This window comes from Strix uralensis, chromosome Z (assembly GCF_047716275.1).
Source record: "Strix uralensis isolate ZFMK-TIS-50842 chromosome Z, bStrUra1, whole genome shotgun sequence".
Classification (NCBI taxonomy): Eukaryota; Metazoa; Chordata; class Aves; order Strigiformes; family Strigidae; genus Strix; species Strix uralensis.
This window is the reverse complement of record NC_134012.1, coordinates 36,884,811-36,904,204: the sequence shown is the minus strand read 5'-3', so window position 1 is coordinate 36,904,204 and position 19,394 is coordinate 36,884,811. Positions and strand designations below refer to the sequence as shown.

Here is a 19,394-nt window from a genome sequence, read left to right as displayed (position 1 = left end):
TGCAGTCACATAGCAGTGACTTTAGCACTGAAGAATCATGTAGATGTTTTACAAATATTTATCGTGTCAGAAGGAGTAGTAAAGTATAGCAAACCTCGGAGTCTAACATTGTTCCACTCCTTGTTGTTAAGAGTGTTGCTCTGTTACTTACATTAATCTCCAGTAAAAAATATTTTCAGGTATATCTATCTCGATGCAGAAGCAAAACTTTTATAGTATCATGAACTATCACTGATGATAATTTTCTGCTTATAGTCTGTAATACAGTGAGTGTTACTATAAAATCTGTGGGTGTACATCACAATTTAGTGCAAAATAATAGAAGACAAAACATTCAGGTTTACTTCTCTGCCCTGTCAGGAAGGATTTGTTTGTGGGGAGGTGCTTTTCCCAAGAGCTAACTCTGAAATATCTCATTCTGTTTTGTGCTCTGAAGTTCAACAAAGAAAGCAGAATTGTACACATGGAGAGTGGGTGAACACTTGAGGTGTAAAGCCACCTGTGTTGCCAGATCACACTGAAGGCTTAACTTCATCCTAGGGCAAAGAGCTTGTCAGCCTGGGGCTGCTGCCTTTTTCCTATCCTGGGATGTTGAGAAGTCCCCCAGCATTCACGCTGCCAGCAGTGTCTGCAAGGGAAAAAATGTAGGTTCTGCAAGCTGTTGTTCCCTGCCTGCTCCTGTGGGGTCTTTGGAGGGGTAGCTGCATTACCAACCCTTAACCTCCTGACCCACAGGACCCCTCACTTTTGCAGTGCCAACAGTGTTACTGGACAGGTGCAGGACTCTGCCTCGCAAATGTCCATCAGGATGTGAGATAATGTGTCTGTAGTGGAGAGCCTGCTCTGTACAGGCAGGGAGCTGCACAAAGCCTTTGCTCTGGACCATTTGGGAAGCCTGATGTCACAAGCGAGCCCCTTGAAATGCTGTGTGTGCAGCTGAGCTGTAATGGGATACTAACTGATGGTATTAGTAAGGTGTCATTAATTTGCTCCTGATAAGCCATTCCTTATTTGCAAAATGTTAGGCCATGATGAACTAGGTAGTATAGCTGTTTCCCCAACTCCAGTCTGAGTGCAGTTTTACCATAAAAAGCTAACATAAGGGCCTCATCAATACAATCCAAAGCCAAGCTGAAGACTGGCTTGCTGCATCATAGACTTTAAGAGACTAGGGGGACGAAAGTGCCCTTAAGGGTGATGTGAAGCCAGCAGATTTGAAGCAGAAAGAATAGGCAGATCATTTTCCCTTGGAGAATGACTAATAATTCCTAGGAATGCTGGGAGACCACAAGTGTGGCCAGAAAGTGTCTATACAGCCTGCATTTAGAAGGTTTTTGTCACAAAATCCATTCCAGCAAGGTCACATGGACCAGCAACAGTGAGCATATTAATCTTTTTTTTTCATTTTCTTCTTTGCCTCTCCTCCAGTTATGTGAAAGCTGGAATATTATAAGGTTCATAAGAGAGTGGGGCATTTTTTTTTTCTTCTGAGATTTCCACCCTGAAGTCTTCTAATATTTTAATTGATGGGGATAGTCTGCCTTACACCCGTTAAGGACTCCCTTTGGGTCCAAACTCAAAACTTTTCTAAGGCAAAAATGTATCTACCCGGACTCCTCCTGATTTATGATTTCACAGAAGGATTTGTAATCCAAGTGAGAAAATGGCTTGTCAAAAAGTTGCTGAATTTTGTTTGAGCCCTCTGGGTCCTTCTTCCCCTCTTGTACTAGTTTGGAAAATGAGTCAGTATATAAAGGTGTATCATGGAATGTAGACCAGAGGTTGTCTGTACAAATTTAGGTAATCAGACATCTACTGATTCTAGACTGCTCAGCATGTAATTTAACAGGGACTTTGTTAAGTATAGAAGCTCTTTTGAATGAGTAATTCATATCTGGACTAGACATAGCACTGGAAAACATACATCCAGTAGGGAACACTCTGACTTTGGTAGGAATTATGTATAAGAATAAAACCAGGGGCCACCTTCTCTCACTGTAACTCTTGTGGGCTGGTACCTGAAGTCCTTAATCAGCAACCTTTGCATTGATTTTAGCAAGTTTGATCCAAACCAGAAAGGGACATAAATTATTATGTCTCTAGGAAGAAATCTGAGGGTGAGATCCAAAACCTCATTTTGACAGGATGAGTCTTGCCCACCCTGCTCTGGTCCGGTCCCAGTATGGAAAGGAGGAGGTCGTCAGTGATGGACGATCCATGGTGGTGTCTTAGTTTCAGTCAGGAGGGAGCTTCCTCAGAAAATCAGTTCTCACTGTCCTTATTTTGGTGTACATTATGGTGCATATTTTGCACTGCATATCTTGCAGTACCCAGACTGAATTGCTTTCAGAAAGAGAGATGGGCAGAGCAGTGCTGCCCAAGTGTGAGTGAATAGAGACTCCCAAACTGTTATCCTTTTTCTTCTCACTTGTCTACACAAGTGAGCTCAATATATGGGCAAAGCAGGATAATAAATTTATGAGAAATGGCAAAAATGGGACATTAAACAGAGTTTCTAGTCCAGCACAATATGGCACTTGCTTTTTTCTTTGTCTAAGTGAATTTGGTTTTCTTAGGCTGTTTTTGTTGGATTCATGGACTTTTTTGACTGCAGGCTGTAGTAGTAGATGTAAACAACTGTTTCTTTGTGCAGGTTATGCTTTTGCACTTTAAATAATCAAGGCTGTAGCAGTCATTGCCGTGCTCACTTATCCACTATTTTGTAGTTGCAATCTGCAGCTGACTTATACAATGAAGTATTATTATTCAGCTACCTGCGAGTCACTAACTCCTGTGCTGTTTTTTTCCCTTGCAGATGTCACCGTTGTCCACAACTCCCCACCAGGACCTATGAGAAGAGTGAGAAGCTACTCTCGGAGTACATGGAGAGATACCCCCTTTATCCCATCACTGCTCTCAGAGGCTCATTTAAGCCAAAGGAAGGGTACCAAATGATGCAGAAACCCATGGAAGGCATCTCCACTATGAAGTATGAAAAACAGTGAAAGAGAGTGAGGACTGTGACTTAAATAATGTGTGTGTGAGAGATGGATAATGGAGAAAAAAAAATTACTGGTTTTCAGAAGGGAAGCATGAAAAGAACAATGTTGACTTGTACAATCACTCATGAGGGCTCTATGAAGGAGGAATGCAGGTCCTTCTGAGGTCAGTTGTTGTAGTGGAGTCAAGCAGCTATTTTTCTTGCACTTCCTGGAGGTTGAGATGTGATCTGATCAGAGACTACATGGGCCATAGAAGCCCAGTCATGGTCTTGGCTTTTGCTCAGTTTCTATTTTGGGAAGGTTTCTGGGAAACCAGCAAAAATTTTGTGTGGGAAAGTATGGGTGATATTGGAGGAGTATTTTTCTTTTCTTCTGTATTTTGTGTGGCACTTCGTACATTGTAAGAGGAGTGACTGCTTTCCAGGGAGGTGGGAATTTAGTAGAGCTTGATGATTGGAAAGGGAGTGTGGGTGTTTTCCTCAAGGCAGTCACTGTGGATTGCTGAGCTGTGTCTGCTTCTCAGCCATGATGTTGCTCAGTGTTAGTGTTTGGAAGAAGTCCTCACACTTGCACTGTGCTCATTTCCCTGATGGAAGTAACCTCTGAGGCTCTTCCCTGCTGCTGGTAGAGTGATGTGCCAAGGGCTTGTCCACAGAAGAAACTCACAGAAAATAGGAATCTGATAATTTCATATGAATCTGAGAGCTTCCATTTCCTTAAACAGTGGCTGCTGCCTGATCTTGATGTGTACTTCATTTGTCATCACAGGCAGAGTCATGAGCAACATCACTCTTGCCTTTGCTGAACCGAATAAGAGACCTAGGAGATGCCAATTGCTATTAACATGGTTACATGGATAAGGGAAGAGCAACTGACATCATCTACCTGGACTTGTGCAAAGCATGTGATACTATCCCACATGACATCCTTGTCTCTAAATTGGAGAGACATGGATTAGAAAGAGGGACCACTTGGTGGATAAGAAACTGGCTGGTTGGTCGCACTTAAAGAGCTGCAGTCAGTGGCTCAATGTCCAAGTGGAGAGCAGTGATGAGTGGCGTTCCTCAGGAGTTGGTATTAGGGCGAGTGCTGTTTAACATCTTTGTTAGTGACATGGACAGTGGGATTGAGTGCACCCTCTGCAACTTTGCTGACAACACCAAGGTGTGTGGTGCGGTTGACACTGGAGGGAAGTGATGTGCCATCCAGAGGGACGTGGACAGGCTGGAGAGGTGGGCCTGTGCAAACTTCATGAAGTTCCACAAGGCCAAGTGCAAGGTCCTGCACATGGGTCAAGGCAATCCCATGCACAAATACAGGCTGGGGGATGAGTGGATTGAGAGCAGCCCTGCGGAGAAGGACTTTGGGATGGAAAACTGACTATGAACCATCAATGTGCACTCGCAGCCCAGGAAGCCAACTGTATCCTGGGCTGCATCAAAGGAAGTATGGCCAGCAGGTTGAGGGAGGTGATTCTCCCCCTCCACTCTGCTCTTGTGAGATCTCACCTGGAGTACTGTGTCCAGCTCTGGGACCCCCGGTGTAAGAAAGACATGGACCTGCTCAAGAGGGTCCAGAGAGGGCCACAAAGATGACTGGGGGACTGGAGCACCTCCCTTAGGAGAACAGGCTGAGAGAGTTGGAGTTGTTTAGCCTAGAGAAGAGAAGGCTCCGGGGAGACCCTATAGCGGCCTTCCATGACTTAAAGGGGGCTACAGGAATGATGGTGAGGGACTCTTTATCAGGGAGTGTAGTGACAGGGCAAGGGATAACAGTTTTAAACTGAAAGAGGGTAGATTCAGAAGAGATACAAGGAAGAAATTCTTTCCTGTGAGGGTGGTGAGACAGTGGCACAGGTTGCCCAGAGAAGCTGTGGCTGCCCCCTCCCTGGAAGTGTTCAAGGCCAGGTTGGATGGGGCTTTGAGCAACCTGGGCTAGTGGAAGGTGTCCCTGCCCATGGCAGGGGGGGTTGGAACTAGATGATCTTTAAGGTCCTTTCCAACCCAAACTGTTCTATGATTCTATGATTAATAAAGTCTTAACAGCTAACACCACCCCTTTGTCCTCATCCTGACATGGAAGCTCTACCAACTCCTTCCCCTACCTGTGCCTTTTTAAGAGGTGTCAATTTAAATCACAAATGTGGCTGATGAATTCTGAAACGCCTGACTTAACTCATCTTTGGGATTCCTCTGTCTACATGGGAGTTTTCAGCAACAACCAAAAGGATCAGAGGTTTTCAAAGAGCAGACTTCACTTCTGTATATGCCTTCCATCTCTAGCATGAGCCAAAGCAGCTTTGTGTCTGCCTATATCTAATTCCTGGGCTTACTGGTGTCCTCTTAAGGCATGCAAGGAAGGGCAGCCACCATGTGGGGTCTGTCAAGGAGTCCTTAGAAACTTCCCATTCAATCAGCAAAACTATTCTTGCTCAGACAAGGCTAGTGATTCCCACAGTAACTGTTACTCCTGGAGTTAAATACATTGTTTGCTTCTTCAGAGCATGCACTGAAATGCATAATATGTCAATTTTGCCAAATATGTAAAACTTGCCTACTCCTGTGTCATGGTTTAACCCCAGCTGGCAGCAGAGCTCCACACAGCTGCTCACTCACTCTCCTGCAATGAGATGGGGAAGAGAATTGGAAGAGTAGAAGTGAGAAAACTCATAGGTTGAGATAAAGACTGTTTAACAGGTAAAGCAAAATCTGCACAAGCAAGCAAAGCAAAACAAGGAATTCATTCACTGCTTCCCATCAGCAGGCAGGTGTTTGGCCATCTCCAGGAAAGCAGGGCTCCATCACGTGTAATGGTGACTTGGGAAGACAAAACAGCATAACTCTAAACATCCCCCTGCTTTCTTCTTCTTCCCCCAGCTTTATGTTGCTGAGCATGACGTCATATAGTCTGGAATATCCCTAAGGTCAGTTGGGGTCAGCTGTCCCAGCTGTGTCCCCTCTCAACTTCTTGTGCATCCCCAGCCTACTCACCAGTGGGGTGGTGTGAGAAGCAAAAAAAGTGTGTAAGCACTGCTCAGCAATAATGAAAATATCCCTGTGTTATCAATGCTGTTTCCAGCACAAATCTAACACATAGCCTCATACTAGTTGCTATGAAGAAAATTAACTCTATCCCAGCCAAAACAAGTACACTTTGTAAGAGGACAAAACAGAGCCCAAACAGCCATTGGATTGCAGGTCTTGCTGTCCTCTGGGAAACACTGGTAAGAAAATACACTCAATGTGAAAGTATCAAGGCCTCGTGGAAAAGTGCCACCACCTATCAGAGGGCTGCTAAAGGCTCTGGTTCTGTGTGGCTAAACTCGGAATGAATTGAACAAGTGTATGGGAATAACTGCAGGGACTGTGAAGCCAGCAAGCACTTAAGTTGTCACCAGTCTTCTCTAATAACACTTTGGTCAGTGTTGGGTGTCATATTGCAACAGCAAGCCCCCTTGATAAAGTCTGGGAGTTACAGGCAGTACTGTTTTTCATGCCACCTTGGATGCAGGTTGCCACTGATTTGTCAGCAGATCAATCTCTCCTCTGTAATCTCCACTGCAGGTTCTGTTGTATTGCAATAGTCAGAGTGGGAAAAGGTACTTCCACTGCCAGAAAACCCTGTATCATACTGGTAAAGAATTGCTTGCCTGTAATCTGTTACTTGCCTATGGTACAGGCTCAGCTGTTTCAAACATGGGATTGTGCAGTGTACTGTGAGTGGCTTGGGAAAGACCCTCTGTACTGAGCCCTCCCTGCTGTTGAGGATGCTGCATGCCTGTTATATTCCTGCTTGTCTTTTCTTGGCCTCTCTTAAAATACACATTGGCTTTAAATTGCTGACAAATGTATGCGAAGGGCATACAACATGTGTAACATCTACATAAGTACCTCTTGATGCTCTTGGAATTTTTTTTTAATTCTGCATTTCTGTTTTTACCCATATACCTAATACTTTGCAATGTGAATTCTCTTCCCTTCTGCTCCACACAGACTTTTGAGAACCTTGTTTATTTGCTAAAATACATAACTAATACAGTATATCCAGAGGTTCAGGTTCTTGTCCATCACTCCAGATGCAAAGCACCATATTAATATTAGAATAGCTCCTGTACTGACCATTTCTCCTCACTGTCTGCCAATGGTGTAAACAGATCTGCACACCAGTGGAAAAGTACTCTGACATTAGAGACTGAATTTGCTGGTGCCAGGCAGTAGACTCTCTGCCCTGTGCCAAAGGATGTGGGGAGTGAAGTAGGTTTAGATTAATGAATGTTGGATGGTGATGTTATTTTCTTCTCCATTTTGTTTCTGTAATGGTTTATTTGAGTTAAGTAACACTACTCCAGTATCTTAAAATAGCTCTTTTATAGTGGTACCTGAGAAAAAGCTCACTATCTGACCATGATGATGTTTTTTTCCTCACCTGGTGTTTTGCTGTGAAACTGTTTTGTTGTTCTCTCCCCAACCTGGGCTGAACTGCTGTACAGTGAATTGTCTGGAAGACTATTGTTGCCTTTCTCATACGTTTTCCATACATATTAAATAGACTGCTATAATTATTGGGCTTTTAAAAGGGGTTATGTCTTCTGGTGTAACTCCACTGTAGAACAGAGATAGCTTTGTGTAAGGCCGTTAACCTCACTGGATGGAGAGAAGGGGGAACTTGACATGTCTGAGGTTGTCCAGAGCTGCCTTAGTTCCTTTTTCAGAGCCCTGGTTTCCAAATGTGAAAGACTTGTGTATTTCACTGACTGCCTGTATCCTATCCAGACTTTCTTAGGCTGTGGAGATAAGGGGAAGTATTAATTTCTTTGTGTGTCCAGAAGAAGGAACATAATTTTTTCCTTAAAACAAAAGACATAATGAAATTATTCTTCACAGGAGAGATTACATAGCTCATGAAGTGTTGCCACGGAAACTTAAACCATCTGAAAAGCATGTCAAGAGTGATGAGAGTATGGATTTGACCTCCACTTATAAACAAGATTATAACTTTTACCGTGTCTCTCAAGTACCTCCATACCGCCCCCATGTGACAAGACAGATCCCCAGCGCCAAGGCTTATACAAGAACCACTTACAAAGGTATGTGCCCTTCCAACTTCTTTCAGGACTTCACCAGTAGCTTCATTTTTGAAGAAGACAGATCAAAACAGTGTGCAGTTGTTAATCCTTCTGTCTATGTATGCCAACAAGCTGTGCAGGAACCACAACAATATGGAAAACATATCTGATTAACACGTGGCTCAGAGACTGGTGCCACCGTTGGAATTTTGGGTTCTTTGACCATGGCGAGGTTTATAAGGCACCTGGTCTGCTGGCGACAAATGAGAAAGGTGGGATGCAGCTGTCTCTGAGGGGGGAAAGGATTCTGGGGCGGGAGTTAGCAGGGCTTATCGACAGGGCTTTAAACTAGATATGAGGGGGGAAGGGGAGATAACTGGACATGTTAGGAACAAGCTTAAGGGGAGTGTGCCAAAGCTTGAAGGATGGTGGACTGGTGAGGGCTCTCCCTCTGCCACTTCATTTGAGAGAAGGGAAAGATGTTCAGGAACCGTGGAAGCACCTGCGAAGGGTCTGGTAGGGAATAGGGCCCATGCTCACAAGAGGGTGTTGGATTCATTAGCTCATCTCAAGTGCATCTACACCAATGCACGCAGTATGAGCAACAAACAGGGGGAGCTTGAAGTCATGATGCAGCACAAGAACTATGACATAGTAGCTATCACAGAAACGTGGTGGGATGCCTCACATGACTGGAGCACAGCAATTGATGGCTACAAGCTCTTCAGGAGGGATAGGCAGGGAAGGAGAGGTAGTGGAGTGGCCCTATATGTAAGAGAATGCTATGAGAGCTCAGAAATCAAGTATAGTGATAACGGAGTTGAGAGTGTTTGGATTAGGTTAAGGGCCAATAAAGCGGATCTTGCTGTGGGAGTCTGCTATAGACCCCCCAACCAAAGCAGTGAGGTGGATGAAGCTTTCTATAAACAGTTGGGAGAAATCTCGTGGTCACTTGCTGTTGTTCTTGTGGGGGACTTTAACCTCCCGGGTATCTGCTGGGAGTACAACACAGCAGAGAGGGAACAATCCAGGAGGTTCCTGGAATGTGTGGAGGATAACTTCCTCATACAGCTGGTGAGTGAACCGACCAGGAAAGGTGCCCTCCTGGACCTGCTTCTTGTGAACAGGGAAGAGCTTGTGGGGGAGGTAAAGGTTGGAGGCTGTCTAGGGTGCAGTGATCATGAGATGATCAAATTTTTGATCCTTCGAGAAACAAAGAGAGGGGTTAGTAAAACTGCCACCTTAGACTTTGGGAGGGCTAACTTTGACCTGTTCAAGATACTGATTAACAAAATCCATTGGGAGGCTGCCTTGAAGGAAATGGGAGTCCAGGAAGCTGGTCATATTTCAAGAGAGAAGTCATAAAGGCACAGGAGCAGGCTGTTCCCATCTGCTGAAAAACAAGCAGGAGGGGAAGGAGACCGGCCTGGCTAAACAGGGACCTTTGGCTGGATCTCAAGAACAAAAGGTGAATCTATCGCCTTTGGAAGAGGGGCCAGGTCTCTCATGAAGACTATAAAGATGTAGTGAAGTTATGCAGGGAGAACATTAGGAGAGCCAAAGCGCAGCTAGAGCTCAACTTGTCTGCAGCTGTTAAGGATAACAAAAAATCTTTCTATAAATTCGTTAACAGCAAGAGGAGGATTCGAGAAAGTCTCCCTCCCCTACTGGATGCAGAGGGAAACATGGTAACTAAGGATGAGGAAAAGGCTGAGGTGCTCAACACCTACTTTGCCTCAGTCTTTAGCAGTGGAACTGGCTGTTCCCTGGACACCCAGACTCATGAACTGGGAGATGGGGAGGGGAAGCAGACTGATGTCACCACAGTTGAAGAGGAGATGGTCAGAGACCTGATACACCACTTGGATACACACAAGTCTGTGCGACCGGATGGGTTACACCCAAGGGTGCTGAAAGAGTTGGCAGATGTGCTCGCCAAGCCACTTTCCATGATTTACCTGAAGTCATGGCTAACTGGGGAGGTCCCACTGGACTGGAGGGTGGCAAATGTGACACCCATCTACAAGAAAGGCAGGAAGGAGGATCCAGGAAACTATAGACCTGTCAGTCTGACCTTGGTGCCAGGGAAGGTCATGGAGCAGGTCATCTCGGGTGCCGTTAAAAGTCATATAATGGACAACCAGGAGATCAGGCCTAGTCAGCATGGGTTTATGAAAGGCTGGTCCTGCCTGACAAACCTGATCTCCTTCTACGACAGGGAGACCCGCTTATTGGATGAGGGAAAGGCTGTGGATGTTGTCACCTTGACTTCAGTAAGGCCTTTGACACCGTTTCCCACAGCATTCTCCTGGCGAAACTGACTACTCGCGGCTTGGATGGGCACATGCTTTGCTGGAAAAAATAGCTGGATGGCTGGCCCAAAGAGTGGTGGTGAACGGATGAATATTGATGATCTAGATGAGGGGGTCGAATGCACCCTCAGTAAGTTTGCAGATGACACCAAGTTGGGTGGGAGTGTTGATCTGCTTGAGGGTAGGGAGGCTCTGCAGAGAGACCTGGGACAGGCTGGAGCGATGGGCTAAGGCCAACTGGAGGAGTTTCAGTAAGGCCAAATGCCGGGTGCTGCACTTGGGCCACAACAACCCCCAGCAGCGCTACAGGCTTGGGGAGGAGTGGCTGGAGAGCTGCCAGTCAGAGAGGGACCTGGGGGTGTTGATTGACAGTTGGCTGAACATGAGCCAGCAGTGTGCCCAGGTGGCCAAGAAGGCCAGTGGTATCCTGGCTTGTGTCAGAAATAGCATGGCCAGCAGGGACAGGGAAGTGATCTTGCCCCTGTACTTGGCACTGGTGAGGCCGCACCTCGATTCCTGTGTTCAGTTTTGGGCCCCTCACTACAAAAAGGACATTGAATGACTCGAGCGTGTCCAGAGAAGGGCAACGAAGCTGGTGAAGGGTCTGGAGCACATGTCGTACGAGGAGCGACTGAGGGAACTGGGGTTGTTTAGTCTGGAGAAGAGGAGGCTGAGGGGAGACCTCATCGCCCTCTACAACTACCTGAAAGGAGGTTGCAGAGAGCTGGGCATGAGTCTCTTTAACCAAGTAACAAGCGATAGGACAAGAGGGAATGGCCTCAAATTGCATCAGGGAAGGTTTAGACTGGATATTAGGAAGCATTTCTTTACAGAATGGGTTGTTAGGTGTTGGAATGGGCTGCCCGGGGAGGTGGTGGAGTCCCCATCCCTGGAGATGTTTAAGAGTAAGGTTGGGAACTGTCAGTGTTAGGTCACTGGATGATCTTCAAGGTCTTTTCCAACCTAGACGATTCTGTGATTCTGTGAAATTGTTGGGAATACAGACCTGCATTAATAGCAGCATTGGGATCTCTCTGAATTCACCTCCTTTGCATGTCTGACAGAGCTACAGACATCCTAAGTAGAAGCAGGGCCATGTGAACTCCTGCAAGTGGGTCCAGCAGCATCATATTTAGGATATACTGAACATACTCTTGGTATACTGCAGGGCTGGTCCATGCATTCAGTGGATCAGACATATCTAAAATATATAGAATTTGCTATGTCTGAGCAGGTCATGAAGCATGGGACCCTTTTTGTGTGTGCTGCAGAGTTAATCTGTGAATGTGCAAGAGATGTATATGGGAATTGTGGACCACAGAAGGTCCACACAAATGTCCAAAGCACTCAAGTTCTATTCCTGGTAAAACGGGTGAACAGTGCATCTAACTATACCCTTGTTTCTCAGCAGCAGTAACTTGGCGTAGGTGGTTTGTTTTTGTGGGGGCTTTGTTCCTTCCTCTCCATCAGCATGAATTCTCTTCTGCGTGCACTGGGAGAAAACTTTCAGTTGCATAGTCACAGCAGCTGTGTTAATTTTGATAGTAAGTCATAAGTAGAAAATCAGAGGATTTTGCCTCCCCTCTGCACACCTTCCAGCTAGCTAACACTGCTAGGCAGATAGCTAGGATTGTGTATTTCTTAAAATAATTTTAAATTATGTTATTTTTTATTTTATTTTTATTTTGCTGTGCAAAAATAAAAGCTTATGATTGGTGCTGGCATTGAGCTTTGTCCCAATGTACAGAAACAATTTTCTTAAAACTCAAAGTGACAAAGGAAGCAAGGAAATTAAAGGTATGTGAATACAGTGTTAAGATTACCCATCTGAAATGACTGAAAGTCAGACTTTAGTGCAGGTGCATATCTGCAAGAGCATAAACTGGAATTTTTACATTAAGCACACTGGAAATATTGTCCATTTAGAATGACTTGAGTTGTGAAGACTATGACCCACAGGTGCAAAATACCCACGTTCACACAATTTTGAACACTTTGTTTTGCATAGGCAATGTCACCAGATGGTATTAATTGGAATAGCTTCAGTGTAGCCAATAAAAAAAAGGCTGCTTTGTGCAAGTGGAGCATTCTCCCTTCTGTGTTTAGATATCTTTAATTTTTCTGATTCTGAACCAGATGTATATCTTTGTCTTTTATCAGTGTTTAGGTCAGCACCTTAACTGTTCCTCCAGAGCTCTAATAATATGTATCACAGCCACATTTGGCTATAATTTACAGTATTTTTCAAAACACTGCAAATGGAAATCTTCATCCAAACCCCCTCAAAGATCAAGTTGCATACTGAATGAATTCCCTTTTAAAGGCCCAGGTTCACAAAACATACAAGTTTTCATTGTGCTATTCTCTAACCATTGCTAGGTTTTACTGATCACTACTCAAGGGTGAAATTTTGAAACATGTTATTCAATTAATTATCATAATTCAGATATTTAAGCTGCATAAAACAGTGCTGTATTGGTATTAAATTACCTTTCTTACTGTATTGTCATACTTCTCACTAAGCACACCATATCCCAAATGACAATGTAGGTTTAAGATGATGCTATTGCATATCACAATTAATGTCAGATGACTTTGGAACTTAAGGTTTCAAAATTCACATCTCCTCCAAGCTACACAGATAGCTGTTTCTATCCATCTGCAGGTGTGTAGTCTAATTTCAGTATTGTCTTGCTTGGTTATAGTGGGATGTGCCTAACCCTAAAATAACATATGGTTCATATCCTCTGTTCCCTCCTGTACCCCCTAATGTTTTCAAGATTGTGCTACATGGGAAACTATTAATATCTATGGGAGTAGAATTAGAGGTTAAATTAAATTGTAACATATTTTAAAGGAATAGTAGCACTGCTGGCTTAAACTAAGTAAAATTAATTCATAATGCCTATGAGGTCTCCCAACTGTGTAGAGCTTGTAAATTTTTACAGTTGAACACAGGTGGACCTGATTGTCATATTTTGAATATTTTGCAAAAGCTGTGGTTATGTTCAAAATGCACAGACTATTTTTCAGCAAAGCTGATGGGAGAACCTAAAAAGTTTTTTGCCACTGTTGGCTGGCATCTGAAATGTCAGATCTCTGAACAGCCCCTTGCTTATAGATGGGCTGAAACTCATCAGCTTCTCACTTTTTAACACTTTATTAATACATCCTCTGTAATGACAGATGTCCATATATGCTTGTGGTTCACCCTGTTGGACCATATCTTCAGAAAAATGATGTACCCTAGGCACAGGCACAAGGTCAGCATCCCATGAGTGCGGTGGTGCCTGGACACCTCCCTATTCCTCCAGAGAAACAAGAGCACTTGGGGCATTTAAACAGCCTTGTCACTAGCAGGGCATCCAGCCTGGTCTTCAGTGGCACCAGCAGTGGCAAATGAAAGTCTATGCCAGCGCACACAGGCAGGCCCATGTTCTCAGGTGACTACAGGAATTTGTAGCATGAGTACCCAAGGGCCAGGGTGCTCGCTGGGAGCGGCACAACGCCTGTGGCTGCTGCTTCCTCTTTTGTGCCAAGGCAGAGCAACTTGATTTGAACCAGAAGGACTTTAAGTGGACACCTAACTAGGGCAAAAAATTAATTTTTTTTTTTTTGTCAACCTTATGTTGTAATGAACACATCCTTTGTGTGATTGTGTTTGTGCAGTAAAACACCCACTGACATTCAAGAGGAATAACTCTGTTTGGATTGGAGAGTTCAAATATCCTGATACCTAAGAGCATCATTTACTCTCTAGTACTTTGAAATCTAGACTTCCTTCCTGGGCAGAGTCAGCTGGAAACTTATTTGATTCATGACTCTCAATGTGGTTTGAAAGGAGGGAAAATTTAAAAAAAAAAAAAAAAAAAAAAAAAAGACTTGGGTTAGTTCCAAGACTATTTCATTCAACTTCCTACCAGTAACCATGATGCTCTCTAGGGGAAGTTGCACAAGAATACTAGGAAGGGAAAAAATGATGGTCTTGTGGCTGCAGCACTGGTTGGAGAGTTAGGCAGCTTTCTGGTGTGACTGAGTGCAAATCTTTTTAAATTTCAGTGCCTCATTTTTTTCCCCTGGTATCCTGCTGAGGAGGGAAGATATGAATGTCTCTAAAATGCCACCTAAAACATTTTCTGTCATGAATTTGGATAGTAAGATTTCTGAAGTATGGGCAATCTCTGCAATACGATTCAGTGCTTCAGATCAGTGTAGACTTGGTCTGCAAATTCCAGCATTCCTAATAAGGAAGAATTGGAGACAGAGGTACAAGCTCCTTCTCGGTTCCTGCTTGTACTGAGAGCAGGAGGACCACAGAGAGCAAAGCCAAGAGCTGAGGATCAGGAAGTGCCACACAGCACAACTTGCTGACACCAAGATGAGCTGCAAAACGCTGAACTCAGCAAATAGTAAGCAGCATCACATCTGTGCAGCTGAGAAATCACATTATCCCCAAATGAGAAGGTACAAACAAGAAGGGTAGTCCTGCAACTTGACCTTTAGAGTGGAATCGTGGACATGTGTTTCTTCTTGCCCCAGAGATAAGTGGGAGACACCTGAACAGCCTTCTGCAGACGTAGGCATACTCTGCCTATGCTCTGAGCCAGCCACACATAGCTGCAGGAAGGTAAATGAAGGGGGTTGAAGTCAATGCCATGATACTCCACTTTCATGATTTCTGGTTGACTGAGCATGAGGACAGCATCCACTCAGTCACCTGTAGAAAATGTCTCTGCAAGACTGAGAATGTAGTTTAATCTTCCCGTATTGTATTTCACCATCTCAGTAGGTATGGGTGGGTACAGGACTATTTTCATTCCATTTTCTATGTAGATGCTAAGCATTTCTAGGGGTTAGCACACTAGTGTATAATGTGTTCTACAGCAGCTCTTCTAATAGGATTTGTCAATCATTACATCAATAAAAATTTATTACAGCAGAAAATGTAATAATCAAAACATAATATGGTATATGCCTAAACTCACCAAAGAACTTCAGTTGAACACTTACTTACATAGGATTTCTTTTATGTTTCAGATGACTATGTGCTATGGCATGAACCGAAGACAGAGTCATTAAGACCAAATGACAGGTTTCACCCATCAGAAGAAAAATTTGACCACAGAACCATTGTCCAGGATGACTATCTCTACAGGGGGCCGGTTGCCACTCAAAGCTGCAGACCTCTGAATCTGGTCCAGAAAACGAAAGCTCCTTTTGAGAATATAACTAATTATAGAGTCAGTTATGTGCCACATCCTCTGGAGAAACGTTATGTCCATAAAAATGAGAAATACAAGGTCAGTGAGGTCCCATTTGATGGCCTCACTACCCACAAAGTTTCTTACAAGGGGCTGGCTGGTCAGTCAGCCAGGCTTACAAAACCACACCAGCCAAAGCTTCTCCATGATCTTCCATTTTCCTCTACAACTGAGTTTCAGGAAAATTACCAAGCTTGGCCACAGCCTCCCATATTCACCAAAAAACTTGATGTATATGTTCCTCCTCTAGAGAAAATGGACCTTCACACCACTACTCAGATGCATTACAAGTACCCAAATGGCAAGCCAGCCAAGATGTGTCGATCTTTGGCCCAGCTTAAAAAAAGTACTGAGCCATTCAATAGCTCTTCAATAATGAAGGAAGACTATAAGCCTTGGCCGTGCAAGAGACTAAAACCAATCACTCATGCTCAGGAGCTGACTTTCCCAGCAAAACCAATGGATTGCTTGACTACCTTTCATACCCATTATGTGCCTCATCCACTCACAGTTACGAAGAGCTATAAACCTGGCTGGTTGGGCCCAAAGCATCACACTCTGCTAGATGCTAAAACTATCTACAATACCAGCTACACACCAAAGGGCATTGTTAGATGCTTGGCTTCTTATAAAAACCCACCTGGTTACGTCTTTGAGGGAGCTGATGCTGATGGTCACAATCTCTATGTCCCTGCTTCCAAGGGTGAGTGCCTGCAAGGTGGACACTGAAGGAAAAAGAGTAGATGCAGCCTTCTTGGAAATGTATTCAAAGAACAGGGCCTCCGTGAACTACAAATGACAGTTTGACTTTGTTTGTAACCTTCTTTCAAACCAATCGCTGATTTCACATTTGGAAAGCTCTTAAAATAAACTTAATTCCCAGGCAGTGGCTTTTTCTGGATAATTTGCTCAAATGAAAAACAAAATCCAGGGAAAAGACACACTGATCCTTGTTTCTCTGTATTTTTTGTCTTTTTCCCACCTAACTCTTGCTCTTTAATTGAGAACTTCAATGCCTCCTAATTTGGTGTTGCTCTGAAGCAGAGCCATTGTGTGCTGCCTGACCTCCCTTGGAGGAAGGGTTTATTTAATCGAGTCTATTTCAGTCTCCTCCTGAGTGGAATGCTGATCACAAGGCGAGCCTGTGCACCTCATGGACAGCACTGTGCTTCTGCTCTTTCTGGCCTCCAGCAGTCCCCCCTTTGCTCTGTAACACAGCTAAAGAAAAGCAACATCTTCCCAGCCTGCAGTTTAATTTTGATTAAAATGGGCAGTGTCTTTAGCAAATGTACTGGGTTTCTGTGTGTGTCAGGGGTTTTTGGTAGCGCAGGAGGGGGCTACAATGGTGGCCTCTCTGAGAAGCTTCAGACAGACAAGATCACTATAGAGCATCTGAGAGGTTTCTGAACAAGTGCTAGTTCATCTAGCATCTAGTTCTGCCACATACACAAGTATACTTTCATCTTTCTCCTCCTGTATGCAGCTTCAAAAACAATTACACAAACCTATGGTGTAGTTCAGTGACATTTTACATTCTTTTTCAGGGCTTCTAAGTTGTACTTCCTTCTCTCTGAGATTGTCACCACTCTAAGAAAAAGTTAAATTTAATTGGCACAAATATAAGGTAAAATGAACTTCTGTTCATCTTTATCCATAAATTCATTCTGCATGAAAACAGTAACCAAATCCTGTGTACTGCAGTGCAGTTCATCTCTATTTTTTGTGTTAAACACCTCCATTCTGCCCCAAATCATAATTTTGTCTTGTGCTGATTTGCTGTCCTGGTTTGAGACCAGAGGGAAACTGAGCACCATGCAGCCACTCCCTCACCTCTTCCCCCTCTGGAATGGGAAGGAGTAAATAAAGCAAAAGGCTCGGGAATTGAGATAAGAACAGGGAGGGATGATTCACCCATTATGGTTATGGGTAAAAGACAGACTCGTTAGGGGAAGAAAACACGATTTTAATACCAACACTAAGAACAACAACACTTAACAGCATTACAACATCTTAAAACCACCTCCCCCCACCCCTCCCTTGTTCCTAGGCTCAGCTTTTTGTCCTGATTACCTCCTCCTTGCCAGCAGCACAGGGGGCATGGAATGGGGTGTGCCGTCAGTCTGGTGCTCCTTCCTGCTCACGGGGAGGACTCCTCACATTCTCTCCTGCTGCAGCATGATTCCCCTCTCATGGGAGACAGTCCTCCATGAGCCTTCTCTGATGTGAACCCTTCTCATGGGCTGCAGCCCTTCCCAAGCTGCTCCAGCATGGATCCCTCCTGCGTGTTGCAATCCTCCCAGTGTCAAACTGCAACAGTGGGGGCTTCTTCCCACAGAGTCCTGACCTTCATTGGGTGCAGCCACCTACTCCGGTGTGGGATCCTCCACAGGCTGCAGAGAGGCATCTGCTCCACTGTAGACCCTCATGGGTGGCAGAGGGGGGGAGCCCTGCTGTCTCACCATGGGCTGCAGGGGAATCTCTGCTCTGGCGCACCTCCCCCCACTCCTTTCTCCATATACCTTGGCGTTTGCAGATTTGTCATCCTTGCAACTTCTCCTCACAACTCCCACAACTCCTCCCATTTCCCCTTCTTAAATATGTTATCACAGAGGCGCAGTCACCACTCTGGCCTTGGCCAGAGATGGGTCCGGACTTTGAGCTGGGGAAGCTGTGAGAAGCTTCTCACAGGGGCCACTGCTGTACCCCCCTCCCCTGCTACCAAAAAGTCCACCACACAAACACAGCACATCATCTCAGTTGGAAAGTGGCATTTGGGAAGAGAACTGCAGTCTAGCTTCATTGGGTTGGGAAACTTCCATAAGGAATTTTCTGACCAAAGTTTGCTTTTGGCTGATCCCATTACAAATCCCTTTCCCCCTACAGTACTAGTGTCTCTGACTCCTTCCCACATTGGAAGCAGTAATTTGATGATTTGTGCCTCTGTTCTTGCTTTTGTGGGGAAATACTGCTTTGGGGCAACCTGATTTTCACTTCTCCATCTGGCTGCATGTCTGTCCCACAGATGTTTTAGGCTTCATTCCGTAGGGAAGAAATAGGGTAACTCTTTAAGAGACAATGCTGTGTTTGGCTTTATATTCCCTCTTTTCACCAGCTCACTAGTGCTGTGACTGCTGGTGTGAACTATCCCCAGACAGGCAAGAGGGCTCATGTGGCACTGCCGAGTGCCATCACACAGGCTTGAGGGTGCTGTTTTGCTGGGTGAGCAGGCCCCTTCTTTGCTTTGCTCTCTGCCAAAAAAAGAAGAGTGTCAGTGGGTTCCTCCGTGCACAGCTGGATTTGATCTGCTGTGATTTGTATGTAGTGGGTTAACTGAGATTTTTTTCTTTTTTGGTAATAAAATCACTAGGTTGTATGCTATTAGTTGAAAACTGACTCCCATCAGTGTTTCAGTTGGTGAAGTGGTTTAACAAGTATCCACCAACCTCATGGGCTATTTATTTAAACCAATAATTTATGCGTTTATAAAAAAAGCAGCATGTTGAAGAGGGTTGGGGGGAAGTCTCCATATAGTCCAAACCAAATTACTCCTCAGCCCAACCATTAAGCACTTCCTTAAAAGAAACAAACCCGTCCTGGCTCCTCACTTGGAGAGCAAGCTGTTTATAGCCTGTCTGGTGTGACCTTTCTGGTTCAGGTTTTATTACTGTGCTTTGCCACTGGCCCTAGGGAGTTTGTAAATGAAGTAGGCTCAGACTTCATGTGAGACCTAGAAGGAGCAGACTAATTTATAGTA

The 19,394-nt window shown here is 44.5% G+C and overlaps 1 protein-coding gene across 2 annotated transcripts; it reads left to right on the top strand.

Annotated features, from left to right (window-relative positions):
* The first annotated feature begins 2,815 nt into the window (after positions 1–2,815).
* Positions 2,816–16,506, top strand: SAXO1 (stabilizer of axonemal microtubules 1). Of its 2 annotated transcripts, none has more exons than XM_074856024.1 (3): positions 2,816–2,989; positions 7,886–8,088; positions 15,417–16,506. In XM_074856024.1, the coding sequence occupies exons 1-3, from the start codon at positions 2,883–2,885 to the stop codon at positions 16,367–16,369; spliced, it is 1,263 nt and encodes a 420-aa protein (XP_074712125.1). In that variant the 5' UTR covers positions 2,816–2,882; the 3' UTR covers positions 16,370–16,506. The 2 variants fall into 2 exon arrangements, with proteins under 2 accessions (XP_074712125.1, XP_074712126.1); XM_074856025.1 differs by having other exon boundaries at positions 2,922–3,011.
* The last annotated feature ends 2,888 nt before the right edge of the window (positions 16,507–19,394 follow it).

What these genes read in the sequence shown, in the direction of transcription:
- SAXO1 (XM_074856024.1), top strand. Translation starts at nt 2,883, where the DNA reads ATGGAGAGATACCCCCTTTATCCCATCACTGCTCTCAGAGGCTCATTT. An exon ending in GAAGGCATCTCCACTATGAA is followed by an intron (nt 2,990 to 7,885) that starts GTATGAAAAACA and finishes TATTCTTCACAG; the next exon opens with GAGAGATTACATAGCTCATG. An exon ending in TACAAGAACCACTTACAAAG is followed by an intron (nt 8,089 to 15,416) that starts GTATGTGCCCTT and finishes TTTATGTTTCAG; the next exon opens with ATGACTATGTGCTATGGCAT.